The sequence below is a fragment of the Lutzomyia longipalpis genome, chromosome 1 (genome assembly GCF_024334085.1).
Source record: "Lutzomyia longipalpis isolate SR_M1_2022 chromosome 1, ASM2433408v1".
Classification (NCBI taxonomy): domain Eukaryota; kingdom Metazoa; phylum Arthropoda; class Insecta; order Diptera; family Psychodidae; genus Lutzomyia; species Lutzomyia longipalpis.
Window position 1 is genome coordinate 34,864,006 of NC_074707.1, and position 26,161 is coordinate 34,890,166.

At 36.3% G+C, this 26,161-nt stretch overlaps 1 protein-coding gene across 2 annotated transcripts in view; it reads right to left on the bottom strand.

The window, feature by feature from the left end:
- LOC129786251 (protein turtle) overlaps positions 1 to 26,161 on the bottom strand; it is a 32,535-nt gene that overhangs the window by 5,026 nt on the left and 1,348 nt on the right. The window contains exons 2-12 of one of the 2 annotated variants that reach the window (XM_055821137.1): positions 22,916 to 23,466; positions 21,990 to 22,346; positions 16,910 to 17,227; positions 8,254 to 8,405; positions 7,597 to 7,741; positions 7,317 to 7,447; positions 6,158 to 6,317; positions 5,736 to 5,998; positions 4,261 to 4,600; positions 2,869 to 3,170; positions 2,558 to 2,776 (exon numbers count right to left, since the gene is read on the bottom strand). In XM_055821137.1, coding sequence (XP_055677112.1) covers positions 2,558 to 2,776; positions 2,869 to 3,170; positions 4,261 to 4,600; positions 5,736 to 5,998; positions 6,158 to 6,317; positions 7,317 to 7,447; positions 7,597 to 7,741; positions 8,254 to 8,405; positions 16,910 to 17,227; positions 21,990 to 22,346; positions 22,916 to 23,009 — 2,481 coding nt within the window. In that variant the 5' untranslated portion in view covers positions 23,010 to 23,466. The remainder of the gene's footprint in view (positions 1 to 2,557; positions 2,777 to 2,868; positions 3,171 to 4,260; positions 4,601 to 5,735; positions 5,999 to 6,157; positions 6,318 to 7,316; positions 7,448 to 7,596; positions 7,742 to 8,253; positions 8,406 to 16,909; positions 17,228 to 21,989; positions 22,347 to 22,915; positions 23,467 to 26,161) is intronic. The other variant, XM_055821136.1, reaches the window with a different exon arrangement.

Below are 26,161 nucleotides of genomic sequence, written 5' to 3' on the forward strand. Positions count from 1 at the left end.
CCATGACCCACGAGCAACTGAGCCAACCGTACTACGGTGGTTGGGAGAGAGAGTCACCTTAAGACTCTCGCCAACCCCACACACATAAGCCAATCTGTCCTATACCATGACAGTTAGTACCAGCGGTACTACAGTTTATAAATAGAAAGCAATGAACAACAGAAACTCCAATTAAAATATTTCAAAAAAAATCTGATTTTTTTCCGATAAATACAATATTTCAATAAAATGTCTTGACAGGGTAAAAGGTTTGCACAAAAAGCTCTAAAGAGACGACCAATAAATTAATAGCTTCAATTGAAAAAAAAATCATCATTATAAAATTAATTTCCGGAGAAATATACTTATAAATATGCAAAAAGTCCTTTTAATACCAGCTTAATGGCATATTCTTGGTGAGTTCCAACCGCTTCAATGGCAAATATAAATCAAGTCAATTTAATTGAAAAATAAATATCAATATAATAAAATTCTCAAAATTAATATAACAAGGACATTTATCTCTATTAAATTCAACAAAATTATACCCCAAATGTTCCACCGCTAAGAATATATTTTATCATGCGAAGTGTGGTTCCTCAAAAAAAGCGAGGTATATATCCTAAAAAAAAAGGCTCACATCCTAAGTATATCGGAGGATCCAGAGAAGTGGAAAAAATATAAATCCTCGGCAAACCATAACATCTCTTCTGTGAATAACATGGTTTTCTTTTTTCCCACATTGATACTGTTTTCTTGTACATCTCCCCTTTTTTCTGACCCCATCGAACCAAACACATCTTCCCACCCCGCAGCGGTTACGCTCCCACCCCGTTTGATTCCGCAAAATATTGCAAATCAATAGTCGTTCCACATGAAACACGACAATGGTGATATTGGATGATTTTTCTCAAAGTCAAGTGAATGCGATGGAAAGTGCACGACTTGCAGAATGTTCACTCATTTTTTTTGCAATTCATCGGTCACGTCATTAGACATTGCTTTTCAATCAATGGACACAGCACGGTTAAAATCAACTGATTAACTTCTTTCCCTCCATCGTGCAACCACTCGTTTTTCCCCTTTTTTCCTGACTGAAAAACATCACTCAAAATGTAAAAACAGTGAGAGCTTTTAAAACGAAGCTGCTCAACGTGATTAGAAAAGCTAATATAGCGAAATCATGGAACTCCTCTTAAAATGAGGTGAAGAGAATTGGTTGTGTGAAGAGAATTTCGTCTAATTTGAAGCTTTTTTTGCATAGAAAAAAATCCTCCCAAAAATAAACTTGAATTAATTTTATTTAGTTTTCCTCAATTTCCCGTGATTTCCAAGGATACTTGATAAATTTTCCAATTATTCTATTTACCGTCCTTCATTTTTTTATCAATTCATCATAATTTGAATAATTTTGTCTATGCTTTAGTTGAGTTTCTTTCAGATACAGATTTTTAAATAAAAATTATAGAAAAAATTCAATTTCTCAAAGAAAAATCAAATTCTTTCCTTTCAAAGAACAATATTTTGAGAAAAAATCGATTTTAAAAGGTTAATAGAGGTTATATTCCTCCCCTAAAACTATTTCTAATCCAACTTTTTAAAATTGATGCAGGTAATATTTTACGTAAAATTCACATTCTACGTATCAGGATAAATTATTAAAATTATATAGAAGAGAAGTTTAAGCCATAGTTGGAAATTTTATGCTATGCAACTAAGGTTATTATCCTTTGTGAAATGAATTATGTATAAAATTTACGTACAAAGTATTTGAACTGTATTTTCCTAAGGCACGTTTTAGAGAGAATATTTTCTTAGTCATGCAGGATAATTAAAATTTATTTAAGAGTTTAAGTTTAATTTTCCCACTAAAAGATAAAGATAAAGAAAATTGTGAAATTTTCTTTCCTACATCCTTTTTTTTAAGGAGGGTAGATAATCTCAGTTCAATGTCTCTGTGAGGGGATGAAAAATGCCCCTCAAGCCTTTCAAGGGTGCGTTCTGGGCACGATTATGGGGGGTGAATTTTGCTGAAAAACTACAATTTAGAGCCGAATAATTTCAAATTAGCCGATAAATCATGGTGAATATTTCAGAGTGTATGCGATTTATTGCTCCTTCCAGGGAAAAATCCTTTGAAGCGAGATTTATGTGAGTCAATTGACCCACTAACATGGAGGATGAGACAAATTGTGGTTATTAATTCTGTATAGAAGGAGAATTGGATGGGATGGGGGTGTGAGGATGAATTCCTTCCCCTGGCAAGAGGGTTACCCAGTACAAAAAAAAAGGATTGCAACTTTAATGTGTTCCGGAATTCTGCACAAATTCTCAATGGATAAATTGTCTTGAGTTTTGTATGTCTTTACGATTAATCGCCTGAGTCTACTAAAGGAAGAAAAGACGGTGTGTCTGTGGAACGGGACGAATCTCTTGGCTGTATCGTTGCAGATTTGGACTTTTGAGGCAAGACAAACGTCGAGGAATTTAATAAATTTCTCTCCCACTTTTTTTTGTTAAGGAAAATGGTAATGGTGTGAGCCTTGAGACAAGAAAATCTCTATCGAGTATCACTTACAATGGAGACAGAAGTCTGGAAGTTTAACCGGGAGTTGCTATCTTTTCTCAGGGTGCAATAGGCCATGGGCTGCTGCTGATTCGGCGGCTGGCATGGCGCCAGACCATTTGTGCTGTTCGCCTGACTTTGTCCAGCAAGTCCGGCTGTATTTGGTGGACGTCGGCAGGAATTTGCATTTTCGATTGTCGAAATGGGGAGTCTTCGTTGCATGAATTTCTTCTGGAACAATGTCACACATTCTTGCAAACTCTCAAATAAATTTACAAACCAACATATGCTCAACACCCCAAAAGTGTTGCCAAACAACAAACCTGATCGAGTGATTCCAGGGTGTCTGGTATCACATCTGGGTTCTTCTCATCACTTTCGTTGCCATCAAAGTCTTTACTCTCGCCACTCCGTTCACTCCCACTTGGCGAACTTTCGCAAACAGTGTGATTGCGTCGCTGATTCATGTCCTTGTGGCCATTGTCCTTTGCCACGGTGCAACAAGTGCGCCGACAGGAGATTCTCACCACCAGCAAAACTGTAAGGCTCCCAATTAGAACGGCCGCCGCGATGCCAATTATTATGGAAATCATCGGTGTGAATGTAAGAAGGGATTTTGGGCGCTCTGCAAGATATCGAATGGATATTAAATTAACCATTATAACTCACTTAAACTCTCTTTTTTACATAATATTTTATTACTTGAAGAGTAGAAAAGCGCTAAATAGAAATGGAATGTGAAAAATTGTAGGAAATTATTGATTAAGTTGAATTTTAATGGGAATTTCCATTTTAATAACATTTGGAGAACTCCTAAACTATATTCTCTATATCACTTTGAATTATTTCCACGTTAAAATTAAATTTTCTATTTATCTCTAAAGTTCTCTTGAAAGCTCCCCCAATTTTTTTAAGGTCTTTAAAGCACCACAAAATGAATTGCATATCTAAATCGAAGTTGTGAATAAAGTTCCGTGTGAAAATGCTTGGAATCGTGGAAAATTATAAAGCAAATTGTTTTAAAACAACTACAACTATTCCAATAAACTACATAGCAAATGCAAAGAGCATCAAGTTCTAATAACAAAAATCACAACCAGCTTCATCATAAAGAACTACATATTAAATTCTGCTACGTTTCCATTTTAAGGTAAAAAAAAACGAATGAGTAATTTTCAATCTAAAATCTACAAAGTGAACAACTTTGTATATGTAGTTTCACTTGACATGTAATGAAAAATATCTCTTGTCTCAATTTCAGTGCACAAATATTTCCTTTTGCAATTTGAAGACATGAATAAATTGGAGCATTTATTCCAATTAGAAATTGAGAATATTCATGGAATTTCATTGAAACTTCTCCGCCCCCCTTAGCGAGAGCAATGATTGAAAATAAAGTGCCTCTTTTAATGCAATTAATCCGTATGCTGTGAGAGTGGTGCTTAATTGAGTGACAAAAATGCTTTAGTTGAGACAATTTCACAAATGAAACCGTTTTGGGGAATTTTCTCCACCCACCTCCCCCGCCCCCTGCTATGCTATTTGATACGAGGGATGCAACAGAGATATTCAGGTTGAACAATGTCGTACGAAGGGAGTGGGAGTGGAATGATGTGAGGCATGCAACTCATTTTATGCGAAAAGTTTAGAGGGGGTGGCTCTTCGTGCAAGGGTGGTGGGTATGGGGGTTTGTATCACACTGTGTGAATATTTACCGTTTGCCGCAGTAAGTTGCTTCTCAGGAAGACGAAGCATTGCCACTTGGAGGGACACAGCATTGGAGCGCCCCTTAACGTTGAAAGCCCACACGGTTACGATGTAGACATGCCCGGGAAATAGGCTGGAAACAGCAAAACGTGGTATGGGTGAGGTGAAGTTTGCTGTAACTTCTTCAGTTTGTGCTTCCTTAATCTCAATAAGGAAGGACTGAGTGAGTCCTCCGTTGAATCCTTCAGTGCACTTGACACTGAAGGAACTCATGGAGATATTAGTGATGGTACAATTGTGAACTTGGTCTGGTCGCCCAGCAGCTATTATGTGAAAGACACACGGCACCTATTTAATTTAAGTTGATGAAAAAAAAGAGAAGAAAAGAGAGAGAAAAGAAATATTTCAATAATTTTATTCATAAAACGACATTCAGTGCATACAGAGAAAATTCAGTTTTCCTTCCTCTTCTCGCAATATTAACATATTCTTGTGACCCAATTTTGTGTATTGTTTGAGGGTGGAAACGAGAATTTTAGCATAAGGAACATCCTCCATCTGCTATATAGAATATCATTTAGGATTGGGAGGGAAGATAATATGTGCACAATTTAACAACGATATCCACATATTTTTCAATATAACATCAATTCCATTTTAAAATATCTCTCCTATCGGTTCACATTGAATATATTTCAGAAAACTCCGTCTAAAATAGGAGAGTAGAATACTTAATAAAATACATCCTGGCTTTACTTTTCCCTCAAATTTTCAAAAGAAAATCAAATTACAAGAAATAACTAAAGAAAACAATCCTGTAGAATTCCCAGGATTAGCGAATTTTGCATCCCAATGGAACACTCTACTAGATATTTCTCTTTGGTACGAGTGCATTGATTCCAACAACGAAAAAAAAACCTTTCGATTCTCTTCGACATATGCAATCGCTAGAGGATTAGTGGAACATAAAATCTCACGGGACATGTGCAAAATTAAAGCATTGTGGAATATTCTCTCAAAGAACTTGTGATTTTTTCAGAAGCTCCTATTTGTACTGCTGCACCATCATACCGTCGAAAAGGGCTGAAAAGCTTTTGGTACGATGGTAAATTTATATTCCTCTGTACTTTCATTGAGCATATCTGTATACTCATATGCCAACATGTATGGAATTCACATAAAAATATATGAGAGCACGTGAGCAATAAAAGGGCGCAAATGTAAATAGAGAATTTTTCTCCTTGTTGAATATATATACATATATATTTCTAAATAATTAAAGATTCTCATTTAAAATATAATCCAGGAACTTCATAAACTCTCTATATATGTATGTATATTGCAATTATTTTAATCAGGAAAATTAGCGCATAATGTAGGTCAACAAAGGATATGCAAGTCCTTAAGCTGTTACAACAAGGAAGGTAATTAAAAAAAACTCGAAAAAAGAAAATTCTTTCATTATAGTGGGGGTTACACTCACCTTCTGGCGTCCAATTTTATTGGTAGCCTGACACATAAGTGTGCCATAGTCCAGCTCCGTCATTGGTGTGTACAGGACACTCGAGGATGTACCGAAGCGACTTACATGCCCGCCAGCTACGTCGATGCTCTCGGCGGAATTGTTGAATGTCCAGCGGAACTCCACTTCAGGTGGATTCGCTTCTACTGTGCATTTTATCTGTGCATTCTCTTGCTTTGCCACCCCGTAGATTCGTGTTTGGTTTGGTGAGCACGACGGAGCGTCTAGAGAGAGGGAGAGTGAAAAAAGAATCACCATGTTGCAGGTTAAATGAGTGCTGGGCGGTAGGTGGGATGGGGTAGTGGGAGTTAGTCAACATAGTGTTGCAAATTCAATGGACAAACTTTATGTGCACACCGAAAGTTTGAATATGTAAAACTTACAGAGAACATTCAACTCGAAGGGTGGACTCACACCCTCACCCTCAGCATTGAAGCCCACACAGGAGTAGTTTCCGGCCGTGGAGCGCGAAACACCCTGCAGCACCAGCGACTGATTGCTGATGATAATCCCCTGTTGCTGATTGTGCGGCAACGTTCGACCCTACCAAGAAGACGATTGAAATAACATGAATTTCCTTCTGCGTCGAGTAGCAGCTACCACCCCGGAGGGGTGGGTGGTTAGGTGTGGGAGTGGCTCAGCAATTTGTGTGAGATCAAAAGTTCACACTTATGTGCTACTTGGCCTTTGTCATCAAACTGTGTATCCTTTCTTTAGGATATTGAATAGATTTTCTTGAGAAAACTACGCATATGCCAAAGTTCAAGATTTCAATTTTGCGTTTGTTGACACAAAAGGGAGGAAGTTAACAAGCTCTTAGATTCTCTCCCTCATGTGAGTATCAGCATTTACATACAATGCTTTTAATTCAAAGGAAAGTTGTTAATTTTAAGGGTTCAATGGTGATCTTCATCAGCAACTTTTGTTCTAAAATTCATTAAAAATAAATAGGCCTTTTGTGAAAGCTCACAGTGATGGCCAAGAAAAATTCATTAAATTATCTATTAGAAAAAGAAACATAAAACTAGATTTTATTTTAATTGAAACTTTTAAATAATCACAAAATTCCTCTTTAAATTCATAAAATAAATTTTCCCAACATCATCGTAGTGTGAAAACTCCAAAGTATGTAGCGGGGAGCAATCAGGAGGTGTGGAATAAAAATTCAAAAATTTTATGCTCCTCATGCTTTAAATTTGCAAACAAAAATTCGCCACATTGCACAGTCACATTTTCACGAAGATTTATATATTATAAAATAACTTGTGTTATGCGCTGAAAATATGCAGAAAAGGTAAGTTGGAAGATAAAAAATGAATAAAATACTTGAAGACATACAAATTGGGGTATATGAAAAATTGCTGAAGAATGAGAATTTTGTATTATTTCAAGCATTTCAGGGAGAAAAAAACTTGTGCAATATGGGAGGAGAAAGCTGTGTGTTGGTTAATTTGCAGGGTTGAATTTGTCTGTTATGTAAATTCTAAAGCTTTTCTCTCTAAAACATTGGTGTGTATGTAATTTGTAAATAATTCTCCTTACATTGTGGCGCCATTCGACGCGATAAACTGCTGGCTTGGCCGAAATGAGACAGTCAAAGTATAAATCCGTACCCTCGTAGATTGAGTTGGGGTCGAGTGAAGTTCCAAGGCGAATTTTCGTCTCAGGAATATCTGTATGTGAATGAAAAGGGGGGTGAGAAATTTGCATCATTTGGGGGCTTTATATCCACATCAATTGGGAATGGGAAAGGGGAGATGGTAATACACAATCAACTCTCCCATGTGAAAGGAATCCCCGCGGGTTTTCCTGGGAAACTTACATTGAATGTCCAACTTCCAACCATCTTCGAGTGATTTTGACGACACAACGTGGTTGTAAGCACGGCAGCAGAGAAACTTACTCGAGTCATTGCGATTAAAGACAATTGAGATGGTGCTTGTTGTTTGGTTTCCGTTGCTGGATGTCTGCAAATTGAGGTGGAATTTCGGTAATTTGCCCCAAAACACCCGGAATAACAGAAATTGTACACGAATTTACACATCCATTATTACTGAGAGATGTGAAATTGGTGCACATGAAATCATTAAAGAGCTCCCTGAATTACCTAGAGATTTGTTATTTATAGCCCCCAAAAAGCACAACATTTTAACTTATTATTTTGATACTCTGATGATTTCTTAGAAATAATTTGATTACGCATTTTGTACAAGACCCTATTCTTAGTAGAAATTTATTTTTGGAACCAAAAAAATCGTATTTCCGTAATAAAGCTCTTCTATAAATATTTCCTTTTCGATGTTTTGAATAAACTTTTAATTGAACGAAAAAAAACTAACAATTTTGCAAATGTAAATAAATTTCGAGCACATGCAAATCTTTTATGAAAAGCTTTGTTTGGGAGCTTTCGCGTTTTAGTGTGCTATATATGTACATATGTTTTTCATATGTATGTAAACAAGTATATTTTCAAACTCACCATCTCCGTGGATTGTTCGAGTCGCTTGTTGTCGAGCCACCAGGTGATAACGGCCGGTGGACGAGATCCTGAGCTCTGGCACAGCAAATCGTAGCGTCGTCCCTCCGATAGTGGCTGATGCGTCCCCAGAAGCTTAACATTGAGCGGAGCAACTGAAAACAAGAGGACAAAATGCGTCCATTGAGATTCATTTGAGCTTTCTCATTTTCGTCTTCTCTATTGGTATTTTGAGAGGTATATATGGTAACATAAGAGGTCAGACGAGCTCCATTGAGGAAAGTACCACAATTGGTGCGCAAATTAAGCATTTGAGACGATACCACAGAAAACACCCACTTAATGTGGTCCTCTATAATCATTCCCCTAAATTTTACCATGTTATTAGAAATTTATTAGACAAAAAGGACAAAAACATTCTTGGCATCTCCTCACGAGAATCATCACTGAATTATGTAAAAAGATATAGACTTTGAATCAGGCTTCTCATTTGCATAGAAAGTATCTACCAAAAGAAAAATACCCAAAAGAAAAGCTTCGAGACTATATTGTTGCTGAAGAAAAGTAAAGGAAAGTGGAGGCATTAGAAGAAATTGCTTTATTATTTTCCTTTCCTGACCTACCCACATCTATCTCTATAGAAAAGTTATTCTAATGTGAAATGTGCATAAGATTAAAAATTTTGCTTATTTTGCATTCAATAGAGAATCGATTCCGTTCGCTATTAAACGGCTACAAGTACTACACAGGTAGTACACGGTATAAAAAAATGTTAATAGCTGTGCAATTTAATCCTTCAAATATTCTGACATTACAAAAAAAAACGACATAACTTCACTTGAAATAAAAATGCACATTTTTCATTTCATGCAACTGAATAAACGAGCACACCACACCCCCGCAATTCTTGTGGATTAACTCAAAATTGCTATTGTAAAGAGGAAACCAATGTGTGTATTTTTATATTATTATTTTTTTCTGTAATGCTTTTGGGAATCAATGGAACGGGTACGAAATTGCAGTGAATAATTTAAATTCCAACGACATCACTCGACTAGTTCATTACAGTTGGAGCAATTTTATATGGGAGTACAGGAGAGAAAAAAGAACCATTAATGAAACCATACCTCTTGAACTAAACTTTCAGAGAGCACTTTCGCTACATGTACTCGGAATTGCAATTAATATTCCACGAGCTTTAGTGATTAATTACATTTAATTGGTCTAATCCCATGTGAGTTCCTGCACTATGGCTTTTGAGAAAGTATCTCTCTGATCCCCTCATTCTCTCTCTCTATCGATGACTAATGTAAATATAATTATGTGAAATATTGACTTTCATCCCAAACGACAAACTGTATGAACTACATTCATGAAATATTATAGTTTATCTGTCCAAGAGATACAAATCAATTACTTAATGATATGAATTTATATACCTATATGAAAGCTCATATTAAATACCTACAATAGGACGTAAATTCCTTTGTTAGGGAATGAAAAAAAAACTTTAATTTAGATTGGTTCGAATCCTAAAAACATGTTAAATGTATTTTTCGTTTTTTCGAGCTTTCGGTTCCTTTAGACTTAATATTCCAATTTTAAGAAATTTTTTAAAGCTTTCCCCGAATGTGTTAAGTCTCTACCTCGTAGCATTTGGTCTATACATAAAAAAGACACACTAAAAAACTCTTCGCTTTTAAAAGGCTTTTTTGGGACTACAGCATTTATTCTCTGCTTAAAATGTATATTTTTCTTGAAGCTTTCAATCCTCTATGGATATTACACGTCAGTTGCATCATGTGATCGCGTATAATGGATGGAATGGAGAAGAATATGGAAATGCTCGTTATGAAATCAGTTGACTCAACCAACACATCTCTTCTCTTCATTCACATTTATCAAGTAAAAAATACGTACTACCAATTTTCTTCCCAAGCAAGTCTCTTAGAATTCTTTTTAAAAAACATACATATATACTAAATCCTATACTTCGCCAAAATATAAAATTTATATAATGTAGTACCGCTGGTACTAACTGTCATGGTATAGGACAGATTGGCTTATGAGTGTGGGGTTGGCGGGAGTCTTAAGGTGACTCTCTCTCCCAATCACCCTAGTACGGTTGGCTCAGTTGCTCGTGGGCCATGGGGACGTACGGACGGACCCACCCCATAAGTCTGAATCGTAGTACCTGGCTATGACAATTGGCACCTCATTGTCAGGTATTTTACAATTCAGAAGTGGGATAAGCCCAAAACTCGTTCGCGGAAGTGGAACGCGAGAAAACAGTGTTGAAAAGTGGAAAATCGCGAGTGAAAAATTTCATGGCGTCACTTTGACGTCACGTGGTGAAATTCGCGGAAAAAAGTCGATCGTTCGGGACTTTTGTGGCGTGGACAATCCGCGTTGGGGCACCCGTGAGTGCCGTTCATAGTTTTCCTATCGGGAAAAGTGTCGTGTTATGGGAAAACGCGTCGGGAATGTCGGGAAAACTTGAAGGAAAAAGTGCCATTTGCGCATTTGTGGCGTTTGTCGGTCGTCAAATGTGTGCGAAAAAGTCCTTCGTGGGACTTATCCGGGGCATGGGAATTCGCGTCGTGATTTTTTTTATGAGGCGGAAAACGTTCCGCAAAAAGAAAAATCGTCGCGAGTGAAAGAAATTGCATAATTTGGCGACGCAATGGGACACAAAAGTTGCGCGTGCACCGATTAACGGTACATTTTCGGTGCGCGCAAAGACTCTGTGCTGTGTGTGTGTGTGTGTGCGAGCGACGAAGAGCGGCGCAGCATCTTCATCGAGAGAGCGGAAACACACACACCCAACGAAGTCTCTCCTTGATGCAGCGAGACTCGCATGCGGAGAATGCGGCATGGGTGTGTGCGGTGAGTGACGAAGAGCTCCGCAGCGTACATCGTGACGACAGCGACTCACACACACACAACAACGAAGGAGCATCATGCAGCGGCCTGACACGCTGAGGATGATGCGGCGGAAAAGAAGACATGCAGGACGATGCGTGTAGAGTAAAAGAGAAGGAAAATCGCAAGTATTTTCTCTTGGTAGGAGAGTGGTATTCTCCGATTAATTATAATTGATGAATTATATTTTTATGGTTAACCCTGAAAAGCGCTTTTCAACCCCCTGTTATTCTCTTAATGTTGAATTTTATGTTTATATGTAAACATGTTTTAGTCGATTAAGAGAATTTAATAACGAGATTTCCTTACAGCTATTAATGGAATAAAATTTAAAAACAAAAGAAAGAAAGGTTTATTTATTCCTGATTTTGAGATAATTGCAGTTGTAAGATTGTGTGGGAAATCATATTCTAGATGGAACCCGATTGAAAAAAAGGGGTTTTGAGTTGCACAAGAATTATAAGGAACCAATGTGGTGAAATTTTCAGGAAAATTTTTAAAAGTTGAAAAAAAAAATGAAAATTTCAAACGTTATATAATTATTGGTTGAATTCTTATGCAACGTAAAATAAATTGCAAGTTTCCTTTCAGTCGCGTATTGAACAGAAATTTCATTGGACGGTAATTTTCTTGAAAAGAATATGTATTGAAATTTTCCATGGAAAAGAAAATGGATTGAAATTTTCTAGAATGGAAAATGAGTTAAAACTTTTAAGCAATGAAAATGAATGTTTCAAGTAAATGAAATTAATTGAAATTTTCTGAAAATGATGTGAAATTGTCATGTAATGAAAATAAAATTGAATTTTCATGAAGGTGAAATTTTCATGACGTTGAAAATAGAAGGAAATTTCTGTGAAGATGATTTAATAAAATTCTAAAGTAGTTGAAATAGGAATAAATATTAGAATTTTTATTAAAAGAAATTGAAGGGACTTGAAATTTTCAATAGCGATGGGAACTCAAATAGGAGTAATGGATGGCTCAAAGGAAGAGTTGAGCAAGTTGAACGGATTCTCAGGAATTGTTCAGGGGATCAACTGGGACTCCTCTTAAAAAAAAAAAAGGGGGAAGAGTTGAGAAATTTGGTCGTTTGAGAACAGGTTAAGAGTAGTATTTCTCTTCGGAATAGGTTTACTAAAACATTGGATACCTGGGCGAAAGGAAGTTCTCTGAGGTTATAGTTTCGCATAGTGAGGTATCAGGAGAAGAGAAGTGTGCCTGTGCACATGGAAGAGCAATTCACTATGTTTATGTGATCAGTAGAAATACTGTGATAAATTGGCTCTTCAAGCATCCATAGAACCAACCTGATGTCTCAATAGATATGGTAGAATGGATGAATAGGAATGTAGGTCTGGGCGATCAATGGACGCATTGTAAGCTAGACAAGACATTCAGGTCATGTAACCAGTTAATACTAAAGACAACAATCATGACTCTTCGTTGATCAGATGATATAGAGATTCATGAGTCTGTGAGTAAATGCTACTGGTATAGATAAGGCATGACAAGTAGGTTTTCGCGGAGAGGCATCATGCTTGCATGGTGGGCCTGTTACGTTGAAAACCTGAAGTGTCGTATTGGTTAACATCAACCCAAGGTTAAGGTCCAAGGTTCTTGATAGTTAGGCATACGGCGAATGGTTTCTCGGAGACACTAGTCTCTATGGAACGAGCTTATGGTTCCTGGAACTGTATAAGCTAAGTCTAGACATATGTTCCATGAGAAACAAGTAACATGGCGAAGGCTGTGTTGAGAGAACCTTCTGTAGGTTCATGGGTGTGATGATTTTGTGTCACGTGCACTGGCGTACTAAATCAAACAGAACCCTTGTGTACTTGGGCTACCAGGTACGGTTCCATTAGGAACAATTTGATACGATCTTTAGTTTGTGAATAGAGTTGTTGTCTAATACAGACTTGTACTCTATACACAGGACCGCAGTTGTTATCGCATTCATTGCGAAGTATACTGGTCGAAGATCACGGGAAAATTCGGTCAATCTGTCTTGCTTTTCCTAGCTTGTGCCGAGGACGTCACAAAAGTCAGGAATGGCCGAATGTAGTACCGCTGGTACTAACTGTCATGGTATAGGACAGATTGGCTTATGAGTGTGGGGTTGGCGGGAGTCTTAAGGTGACTCTCTCTCCCAATCACCCTAGTACGGTTGGCTCAGTTGCTCGTGGGCCATGGGGACGTACGGACGGACCCACCCCATAAGTCTGAATCGTAGTACCTGGCTATGACAATTGGCACCTCATTGTCAGGTATTTTACAATAATTACTTCCCTTACATTGAATAAGCAAATAAGCATAAAGCACTCATATGCCGCAATTGCTCATCATCTTCAATTTTTCATAAATCGCATACAATTCAGGGCGCACCATATATGAGCTTTCAGTTGTTGGCACACAAAAAATCACTCAAGAATACCATTTGCGGGTAATTTTTGGGGTTGGGGGTACTTTAAAAAGTCCCTGGGGGTCAAAATTACGAAACATTCCCAAGTACATTTGTTGAAATTGAGAAAATCAGGCCAAAAGCTCAAGTTCTTGTGTTGTTTCAACACTCACCCACCCTCCGTATAGCTTGTGCTCCAATGGGTCCCCTGTACAACAATACAATTTCCCGTACCCCATATGAGAGATGTTGTTTGAAAATTTCGGTCTATTTACGGGTGAAAGGCGAAGGCAGACAGGAAAAAGAAAATAATCCAAAAGAGAGTGACACAAATAGTGTGCAAAAAGATTTCCATCTTGGTCCCCGGAGAAATAATAAATAAAATACTAACATCACATGTATGTGTAACGTACAGCGGGGAGGACGAGATATTCAGTCAGATTTCCACCCTCAATGTTGTACTTTCTGTCAGTTATTGCAACAAAATGGATTTTTGTGCACGGAGCAAAAAGGAAATATTAAGGTGAGATATTTCAAAAAGAAAAATGCTTCAACATGGATTAAAAGAAAGGGAATAGAATGAAAAGAATAGTGGGGATAGAGATTAAGATAAAAAAGACGCTGGCAGAGTCAATTGTTTATTGATTGTCTCCCATGGGCGGGAGGGTCTGCTGAATTTCGCGCTACAACCACCCAACGGATGGGGCGTCGAAAAGGAGCACTTGTCCTTATTAAACCCATCCAAGACATATGGGTCACAGAGGAGTTGTAAAACTACCCCTTAATCGATTCCCATTCCCAGCGACGAAACGTGGGTTCTTCAGGCGGGGGTGGTGGTGGTGGTAGAGAAAATGGGGATGTGAGTGAAAAAAAATTACAACCCTCCTGAAAGTCGTGACGCAGACAGCACAAGGTGAGCCAGGAGAAACACTCGTCGGAGATAGGGTGGCAAGACCCAAGTACCAATCTCGACTATATTTCAAGGGATGTGTAAGTTATGAGACTCCTCCAAGCATAATAGCAAGATGCCGAAACGCAAAAAAGTGAATATTTTGCAAGAGAGAGAGAAAGTGTATGAGAAAAAGGGAGTACGGGTAATATTTTTAGGGTCGTGCCAACAGTCTACAGATTTAATAATAATTGAAAAGTCAAGACCTTCACTGTGCGCAAAGGTAAAACCAACCAAGAGAGAGAAAGAGACTTTTTTCTCGGTTCAGCAATATGGTTGTCAATTTCAATTGGCAAAAGCGGAATTCACAATTTCTTCTTTTCCCCACCCACCCACACCACCCTTTCATCCTTGCACATCACAATCTTATTACAACCATAGAAAACGAGGAAGACAAGTTTTTAATATTCATTTTAGCTGTGTTTCTTTCAGACACAGCTTTTGTGTACCGAGCAAAATCGAAAGTCGTCAGATCGGGCTCAAACTTGGTATGAGCACGAATTAGGGTCCCCACATTCCAAAAAACGTATGCGCCAAAAATAAGTTTTTTTCCGGCCGGCCGTCCGGCCGTCCGGCCGTCCGTAGTATAACGCTAAATTGCGAGAGAACGGTGATAGATAGAGACTTGCGGTAAACGGCAAAGTTTAAATATCGACTGGAAGACATCCGATTATGATGTCAAATTTTACCCCCCACCCCCCCGTCCGCCATTTTGAATAACCTCAAAATTTTGTTTTCGCTATATCTCAGCCGCTATTATAGCTAGAGGGCTGAAATTTTTATATGTTGTAGGGGCCATCAAGAGCTTTCGAACGATACCTCATTTTCAAAAATCGGTCAAGCCGTTTAGTCAATATGGCCGCCACAATTTTTCATCAAAAATCGACCATAACTCGAAAACGGCTTGACCGATTTTGATCAACCCGGGGTCAAATGAAAGATCTCAACAAACCCTACAACTCTCTAGAACATCCGAAGTTTCAAAAGTGACCGCTAGGGGGCCAAAAATCGAAAACAAAATTTTCGATTAGTTTTCGATGAATATCTCGAAAACGGCGACATAAATTTTTTTCATTTTTTGATATGTTGTAGCTGACCATATTATCTAGCTTCATGCCAAAAATGAAGAAAATCTATGGATCCGTTCTCGAGATATAGCCTTCCAAAGTTAGCATGTCATATCTCGGGTTCTACAAGTCCGATCTTGATCAACTCAAGCGCAAATGAAAGGTTTCGTGAAACCCTACAAATGTCTAGAACATTGCAACTTCGAGAAATGATCGCAAGAGGCGCTAAAGTCAGAAACAAAGTTTTCGAAAATTTCGAACTCGAATTTTTCGAAAATGGCGACATAAATTTTTTTCATTTTTCGATATGTTATAGCTGACTTCAAGACCTTTCAAACAAAAAAAAATTTATGAAAATCTATGGATCCGTTCTCGAGATATGGCCTTCCAAACATTTCTTAGGGTATGACTTTTCAACTTTTCCCGACTTTGCGCGTATTTAAATTAATTCGCGTTCTAGTTTGCTCTCACAAAATTGGTACACTTGAAAGAAACACAGCTCCCGTAAGCTTGGTCAGCTTACCAGTACATTTATATTTCATTATGATTTTTTCAAAGAGATCATTTTTATTTCCACGAAAGAAAAATTAATAAATTCACAAAGCTCTTCTTGGTAAACTACTTTACTTTGCTGTGCGCAAAAAAAAGCTTTCTGACGTTCAATAATGCTGAAATGACTTTTTTGCTTTGAATTCAAAGGGGTCTCGGTTGTTTTAAGAAGCCAATTGTTCAACAATATCAAACTTGTGGCTATACTATTGCCACAGTATTATAACAAGCTTTAGAGCAAAAGGAACCTTTTACAGTCCCTTGAGAGCTTTTAAATAGTTATTGATGTTATGATTTCTAGATCAAACTTCAACTATTCTCCGGAATTATTTAATTAAATTAAACTACATATTCAATTTGTTTTTTTTTTTAATTCATTGAATCAAAAAGAAGTCAGATATAGATTCAATGGTTTCCCAGAATTATTGAGGCAATTTATTAATAACAATGACCTGGGGCATTAATAAAGCTATTATATTTTATTATTATTAATTTTCTCGATAAATGGAAAAATTAATTTAATATTTTTTTATTTATTAAATCTATCAGGGTTAATGAGGCTAAAATTCAATAACATGTTGATTGAATTTTCGGCAATTTTCTATCTGTTCTAGCTAAATTTTGAAATAAATCTAACTTTCTTTGAATGTTCTGAATCTTCTTTACAATTTCTATTGATACAGACTTGCGGTTTATAAAAAAAACTTGTCTTCAAAAATTCTTTCATTTTTATAAAAAAAAATTATGATTTAGTTTATGAAAACTTACAATTCATGTCAATCTGCACGGTGACCTCTTTGTGTGGCGCCCTGGGATGATTACTGGCCCGGCACGACACCACAGAGTTGAGATCCTGCCTTGAGAGCGGTCCAAACGTTATGATGCTCACCTTACTCCTGCCCGAGGCGGAGGACTGAATGTCACTCATCATGTGCTTCCCATCGCGATACCAGTTGATTTTGGGCGGAGGTCTCCCACCAAATACCTCACATTTGAGCTTCACGTAGTCCCCTTCGGCATATGGACCAACAACGGATGCTCGCTCCACGTCCGCCTCATCTTTAATGGCAATCCTGTCCGGAGGAGCTGAAATCGACAAAAAAAAGTAGAGAGACTCTCTCACATCAGACAATCTCAAGAGGGGGCACAAATCGCTGACTTCGCAACTGGTGTATACTTCAATTAAATTTTCATGGAGAAATCCCGAATTCATCCAGGGCAATTCAATTGGATAAATCTCGAGTTCTGACCGTGCGAGCAAGATGGGCAAATTAATCCAATTTGACATATAAGTTAACCGAATTTGCAAGGATTTTTCTTTTTCAATTTATTGTTTTTCAAACTTCACTTCTCACAATTTATTTTCGACATATGAAGTATTTTCCCCGTTAGTTTTTTCAACCCTATATAATACAGTATATAGAAAACATCGCAATACACATAACATAAAATTAGATACCTATATATCATTTACAAAAGTAGGTAATAGGATTATGTTCTTATATAAAATATATTCTCAAATGAAACTGTTCATTGGAATTGATTTTCATTGCATGTACATTTTGCCAACTCTGAACCATTTTGAAACTTTGCGTAAAATATCCTTTTACCCACCACTTTTGGCCGAAATCCTGATACAATTGCATTTTGGTTTACAAAAAAAAATCCAACCAATTGTTTACGTGTACACATTATTTTCCTTTACTATTAATTAAAACATTAAATGCAACAATGAATAAATGGCCAATTTAGTTTTATTTACAAATTAATTAATCAGATCACAAACACATGGTTAAATTGATAAAACAATAAAAAAGATAAAATGTTTAAAACTAACAAAAATACAAAGAATATTTTCAATAAATCATCCATAACAAATAGACAGAAAAAAACAATTCAAAACTTTTATTGATTATGTGTATTTACAACCCAATAATTGCTATTTGAGAGACATTGTTTTCATTAAAAATAAAATGTATAACGTTATGACAAGAAAAATAAAGTCTCCATTCTGGTATAGTACCTATATTTGCAAGGATAATGAGGAAAAAACAAACATAAACCACTTAATTTAGGTAAAGGAAAGCTTATCCTTGTAAAGCTACAAAAAGGAAAGCCAAAATCTCAATTAATTGACGTTTCGGGGAAATTTATACTTAAGTGGTGGAAAACTCTTCTCTAATGAGATTACACGATATACGTTTTCTCTATTAAACTTTCTGTTTAAATTTCTAGGTTAATGTTATTCACAGTGAGAAATATTTAAGAACACATTACACAAATTCTTTATTAAATTCAAGATGCAAAATATGTTTTAAAAGAAGAACATTTCTCGTGTAAATTACCTAAAAATTAAATTTCTAATTAAAGAAAATTACAATGAAATTTTTGAGGAGAGCAAAATGTTTTTCAGATTCAACGAGATTTTTTTAGAATACTTTATTAGAATGGAAAAGCTTTGGAGCATAAATTAATAATCTCCTTTTTGCAAAACTAAATTTAAATGTTCATGCTTCCATGAGCTATTTTACTAAACAATTGATATCATTACATTGTACCTATTACATGCACAGAATCATTTGCAAATGAAAAGTTCCCGCCAATTCACTTAATTTTTCTTGGAGCTAAAGAAAAGCAACAAGAAAACACCTTGGAGAGTATTTCGTGAAAGAAGTCAAGTGTAAAAAACATTTTATATTCTGCAAAATTTGTCTATGAGCTAGCACACAAGAGGGCATCGTTGGTGTAATTTGCTAAAATAGAACAAGACAGCGGCAAGAGTTAATGTAGAAAATTACCCCCTCTAATCAGATTATTTTCTGAAATATTATTCTTAAATTAATTTCCCCCCTCACCCGGTGAAATTTGCTGTTGGGATTTAGGACAAAAGAATAGAGAGGATATTTTTTCTTCGCTCCGTGAGCGCCTGAAAGTGTTCATTGTTGGCAAGTAAGTGTAATAATTTATGAAATTTTCCTTCACAAACGTGTTCTCTGTGTGGAATGGAATGTGGGGCTCCGCGCTCTTGGAGAGACCCCCCCATCGCCCCTCAAATTAAATGTCTACACCACACCCATTTATATAGTTACAAGAAGAGAGAACAAGTAAAATCCGCAGCCAAAAAGTACATACACTCCGGGTATACTTATGTAATAATATCGGTTTACATTGAATGCTAGTAAAAGCTTCCGGTTTACACACCGAGTAATCAAGCTAATAAATACATTGTAATATCATGTACAAATTTAAATAAAATAAACTTTCTCCCAGATTTAATCGTTCATGCGAAAATCGTGCTTTTTCACGCGGGGCGTGGAAAAACTGATTTATCCAACCACCCGCCCAATAGGGTGATGAAGTAGATGAATAACAAAAAATCACACAGAGCTAAAAGCACACAATAATACAAAACAAGGTGAAACCAAAAGCCACTCCATGCTTAATAAAATTTACTTCATTGGAATTCAATGTTACGAATTTTCCTTGCTGGGTTTTTAATTAACTTTTCCAGGAAAATATTATATGTATATAACCGTGTAGTATAAATATATTAAATATAATATTATTATAAAGAATAAACCTTGTATTTATTTGAAATTGTAAATGTCAAAATGCAAAGTATTTCCGAGGTAAAGGGAAAGCTCTCTATATAAAATCTATTGAAACTTTACATATAGAATGTAACCAATATCAAATAGAAAATACAGCCCCAAAAAACTATATGATAAAAATCAATAAATGAATGTATAATTTATGTAGATGGAAAGGAAATGGAAATTCTATATTTACAGCATCAAAAAAAACATCAGAGAGAAAAAGCACCCCCACAATACATACACACAAATATAGGATTGACCCACATTGCGGTGTTTCTCTAATCTAAAAAGATTAGAATAAAGGCACGAACTTTTTTTTGTGGGGATGCGCCCCCGTTCTTATCAAGACGTGACAACAATTTTTACGAAATGATGAAGTAATATATATGGCCATTTGGAATTGAAGATTTATGCTGGCCCCTGTGGAATGAATAATCCTTCCTCACTTCTGATTTTCTCTCTATTACACACAAATGTGGCGTCAAATATTTTTTTAAAATGCTGTTTTTTTAATTATCTGTTAATGAACCCTTCCAAATTGAAATGAAGCTTAATTATTCACGCTATTTTATCAAAGAAGTTAAAGGATTTTTCTTTATTTCCTGCCTCACCTTCTTTACAAGTCACAAGTTGTTGAATTACTCCTATATACAGTAGAAGTCCACATCAACGAACAATCGGATGTACTACTCTCGCGCATTATTTTTAATACGCGAGAGTAGTACATCAGATTGTTCGTTGATGTGGACTTCTACTGTAATTACTTTCAATTTCAATCAACTTAATAGCAGGCAGGTAGCCTCTCATGTGGAGAAAACAATTTATTCAGTTCTAACAAATAAGATAATTGCTCCAGAATGGTATTATGCTTAAATTATATTCAATAAATGGTGTATATTGAACATGTCCAAATCAATGAAATCAATGAAGAGGAAGTTAAAATGGAAGCAATTGAGGCCTTTCATTCACAGACATTTTCACTATACATATAAACATTTATATAACATCGAAATCAACAACTCAAAACGTTTTCATTGAAATTATCTTCTCCACTGGAATTGCATCAAAACCCACCAACAATTGCAACAAAATATCTCTTTCCTACGATTTTACGAAGCGCATTTAAATAGGAGAATTTAATTTATTCACGGAGACTGATTTGAGAAAATCTCCTCTGACAAAAATGAAAAACCGAAGCTTTTCCACGAATTCAAACATAATGTTCCGTAGAGAGAAAATATTTATTTTTGAAATTAAGTATCTGTGTAGGAAATTGAGGAAATTGGAGGGAGCTAGTTTGGTTCTCTCTCTCTCTCTTTAAAATGCTCAAAAAGTCACACTTTCAATTGCAATATTAAGTAAAGAGATATGAAAACTACATTATATATTTTACTTTTAATCCAGATTTTTCACTATATTTAGTATACTCTTTGCAATTTTATTTTGTTAACTTTGAGTGCATAAAAATTTAATGACTTAAGTCAAGTTTAATGACTTTTTGGTCTTTATTTGAAATATATTTTCAAGATCAATTAGAAAGTATACTGCAGAAAATTTCAACAAAAAAAAATTCTGGGTATATCTGGGTTAAGCTTCACGAATATAAAATTGAAAAAAGAAAAGAAAAATCTTTTTTTCATGTAATTTGTTCATATGTGCAAAAATTCCCCTAAATTGATTACTAATTACGAACAACCCCTGCATTCTTCGAATTTCACAAATATACTTACATACTTGCAAAAAATACGCAAAATAATATTAATATTGTATAATTAACATTTCATCCAGATTGTTCCACACAGAGATTCCTTTCCATTACAAACTTTTATGGAAATATTGCTAATATTTTTTTCCACCTCATTCCCTTTGGCCTGAATTTTTTATATATAAAAGAGAATTTAATAAAGGAAAAAAAAGTTTCACAAACCACATAAACATTTTGCTTATTTATTGCTTTTCACGCTGTATATAAATGCTTTGAATATTCTCCCCTTGGTATTGCTTCAAAAATTTTTGGGGTTCAATATGTAGTGTGGTGGGTAGAAAGTTGCGGTGAAAGACCCTTAAAAGTGAATGTCTCAAAGTCACAAGAGTAAATTTGCATTTAAACTAAAAGGGGAATACGATAGAGAGATGGAGTATCTCACCAGTTACGACGAAATCGATGTGGGATGTTGTAATTAATAGCCCCGTGGGGTATATAATTAAGATCTCGAGAAGATATATACATTGATTAATGAAACAACACTCACCAATTATTGTGAGATTGACCATGCTGTTTCGTGTCTGGGCAATTTTGAAGTCAACCCGACACCGATAGAGTCCTGCATCGGATTCCTTTGCATCCTGCACCGTCAGTTCGCCCAGGAAGTGATCAAAGTCCTTGTCGAACATAAAATGGGCCCGATTCCCGAAGACCCCATCGTCAGACCATCGTTTGGCACCCTTAAAGTTCTGATCCCGTATATCGACACTGTAGATGGGGGTTCCCTTGTCCTGGCGATACCACAGCACCAGAACCACATCATCATCCGTGTCTGGATTTGTGCTCACATTGCAATGGAGATGGAGGGTCTCGCCCACAACGGCCTCCGTTGAGTATTGAGGTACTATGATGGAGCAACAGACGCAACAAAGCAATATTGGTATGCGGTTGAGTTGGTTTTCCCCAAGAATCCACTGGGCCTCTCCCCCCATACCCTCCCGCCCCAATTTATCTCTCTTTGGTTCCATTTTGCAAGACGTTGAGGAATGTTTTGCAAAATTGGCGTGTACTTTTGTGTACAGACACCAACCAGTATGCTGGGAAGGTGGAAAGAAGTGCGGAAGGGATGCAAGACAGGGTATAAGGAAAGCACATAAATAAAATATTCCTTTCCCTTCAAAGAGATTATTTATAAATTCCATTTTGTTTCCGAATACATACACTCGTGCAATGTATACGACCAATTCGCAATATTTTATGGAATTTCATTTTCTCCGTTTGGAGAGACATACAAACCCGAAAGGAATATGGAAGATATGGCTCCTCTTGCTTTTCAGGAAAATGTGAAGAAGGGGAGTTTTGCAAAATGTGAGGCGGGGGAGGTTGGGGGATGATGTTTTTGTCTCACCCAATGAAAAGTGGATGTTTTGTTTAGAGAGAAAGTATGAGAGAGGGGTGGATTTGTGAACTTACCGTCCTTGACGCAGCCTCCGCCACGGAAATTACAAATGACCATCAAGAGGAGAGATATTTGAATAACTATCGTCATTTCCGTTTTGTGTGGCATTTCTTCCTGGCACGATGAATGTTTCTAACATTCGTTGATTTATCACATGAACATAGATCTTCTCACTTTTTTTATGTAGGTAGGTATATTATATATATTCCAGCTTACATCCACGCAAAAACCACCAGCACTGGGTTGTTGTATACACACAGTGAACCCACCACAATATTGATGGATTTTCTCCAGGAGAGGGACTTTGCAATATCACATTTATTTAATAAGCTCCCCACGTTCATCCCCAAACCTTGTCACTCTGTGGGCCTCCTCCTTGTCAACCGCAACGACATTAATTCACCACAGGTCCTTGTGTGAAATCCAATGACACATTTTCCGATCACACTCTTTGCCCACCACCAAACCACCAAACATGAGCAACAATCAGCGATTCACGGTGGGGCACAACTGCATGGTGGTTGAACCTTCCAGACTGATCCCATTTAGGGGTTGTTGCAGATGGCTGCGTGTACAAAAGGAAGGGGGAAAATGGGTTGTTATGTCCTCTGCATGTACACACACTCTTATTAACAAAACTAAATTCGCCAAATTGTAATTTATTCACCCAAAAGCACCAATTTCAGGCGGATACAAAATGATTTTTGGGGAATTATTTAAGGGACTCACGTATAAACTAATAGGTTAAGCTGGGGGTTTTATCGTGACCTAATTCCACTTTGTGCTTGAAAATAAAATTAAGCAACGTTTACCATGTACGTAATGTTATAAAATAATGAGCATAGATCAGCATAGATTATGAAATTCTTCAAAAAACCTTGTAAATATTTTAATTCTAACGAGAGCTTTGCAAATTTTCTTTAAATTTTTCATGATTATGAATACCAAATGCAAGGGAATAAAAACTCTTTTCTAACGAAATTTTTAATCTAAAATTTCAAAAGTTTTATACTTTTTTTTCCATCCTAGCCAGTCTGTATTTGAGCAAATTATGATATAGTAATTTCGAGTATTTTTGTTAATTTATTAGTCAAACCTTTCTTAACTTTTAGATCACATTTTGGAGTTTATTCCTGCAAAATCTTATGAATGAGCAATGATTTATGAGAAGTTCAACATTTTAAATAAAAGAGTTTTCTCAAATATTTGATTTCCATAAACAGAAACTTTGTAAAAGCCACATTAATATCAATTAGGAAAATTTATCCTAAAGTTGAGGATTTATATTTCATTTCAACGTGTTTTGGTAAACTCCATGCAAAGGGTATTATTATGCATTATATTAAATAACAAAAACAAATAATATTTAATTTGGAATTTTAAAATTGGGAATTGATTTTTAATACCGATATTGTTTGCTTTCCAAGAAATTTATTTTATATTTGATTTCATTTTAAATGAAGTATAAAATATGTGAATTATGAATTGAGATTTGATTAATTATTTTTCCTATTAATGATTCCACGTATGTTATAAACATAATATGTATATGGTAACAAAAATCTCTTTGAGAGCTATAAAAATTATGAACCTCTAAAAATTTTTAATTAATTGTAATCAAATGAAAAGCCATTTCTGATTTATTGCTGTTTCAACTTCAACATAAATCTTCTGGTTTATCAATAAATAAATGAATTTTTCAATAAAGTGTGATTTTACTAATTTATTTGAATTTAATTTTGACTCATTGTATTTTTTGTCCAATCAAATTTATTCTTCTGGATTAAGCTGTTGTTATTATCTCGTTGTTGTTGTTGTATTTTTAACTCTCAATTTAAGCCTTACACCGAGACTCTTCAAGGGAGACACAAAGAGAAAGCAGGATGACCAAATTTGTCACCCAATTAAAGAGTTTTTCTTCTAAACATAGCTTCTTCGCATTCATTTGCATTTAAAATGATATTATTAAATGTGATTTGAATAAAGTTCTATTCAAAAGGGGGCGTATATGAAAGGATGGTTTGAATAGAATATGTAAGTATAATTTTATATGATTTCGATTAAAGAGGAGAGAAATGGAACTAATATTGAATTTATATGAAGTTATGCTCTTATCGCTACTTAACCATTTCAGATCTGCCTACATAGAGATCCTCTCTACATACTTAAAATAATCCATTCGGAAACAATAAAACGATAAAACCCCTTCTAAACCGTTTATCTAACATCCAGCTTAACGAAGGTGATTAGTGTGCACTTTGGGTCTTGTGTGTGCTTTAATCAGAATCCTCATGGGTGGGTGAAGACGTAGCGTAGGGCGCCCCCAAAATGAGGGTAGGTATGAGTTAACACGAAATTCCAAAATCCTACCCTACTTCTAAGTGACGTGGTGCGCAGAATTCGTCAGCAGCCTCAGTGGCTACAGAGGCCCCATGACTGGGTTTGTGTCTTGCCTGCACCTTTGCCAACGAATGAACTTTAATTAAATTTCGATTGATTTGCGTTTCCTTGCTATGGGAGCCACAGCAAAGGAAAAAACTTCACCAAACTCTTCCTGCTCTCCCTTACAATTTCCCTCTATGTGTGTGTATGGGACGGTTGTGGGGGGTGGTGGACTTGGGCAGAAAAGGGCACTCCTCGGTGGAGCGTTGACTGGAAACTTGTTGGGATTCAATAATTGATGAAGCACCATTGAAAGTTCATCTTTTCCACCATCATGCGTCTTCTCGTAAATTTTCAGCCATGAAAATGTTCATCAACATGGGGTTGTGCTGAAGAAAAAAACAACTCCTCGAGACTTTTGGCTCCTTTTGGCTCCAAAGCAAGGGTATTTTCTGCCTTTTTTTTTGTACCTCCACAACCACTCTTGGGGTAAATCAGATTAAACCCCTATTTTTGCTGGGGTTCCCTACTTCCTTCCTTGTTCACGAGAAAACTTCACCCACACCCCACGTACTCTACACAACCACCCCCATTGAGGGTGGCTGGTGAAAAAGCAACCACCCAAGGTGGGTTGAAAAGGTGTGCACGGGAAGTGGGTGGGAGTGCGTCAGAGTTCACACAAAATATTTGCACAAGAGAGAGCAATTCACAAAGGCATCGCAAAGTTGTGCAAAATACATTTCTCATGTTCAAATACCAAATGGGGAGCTTTTAGCCTAAATTTGCGACAACACACACACCCTATTCTATGTTAAACCACCCGCCCCCCTTTGTCGTATATATGAGGAGGCTGGGGAGCATTTTTCACACAGCAATTC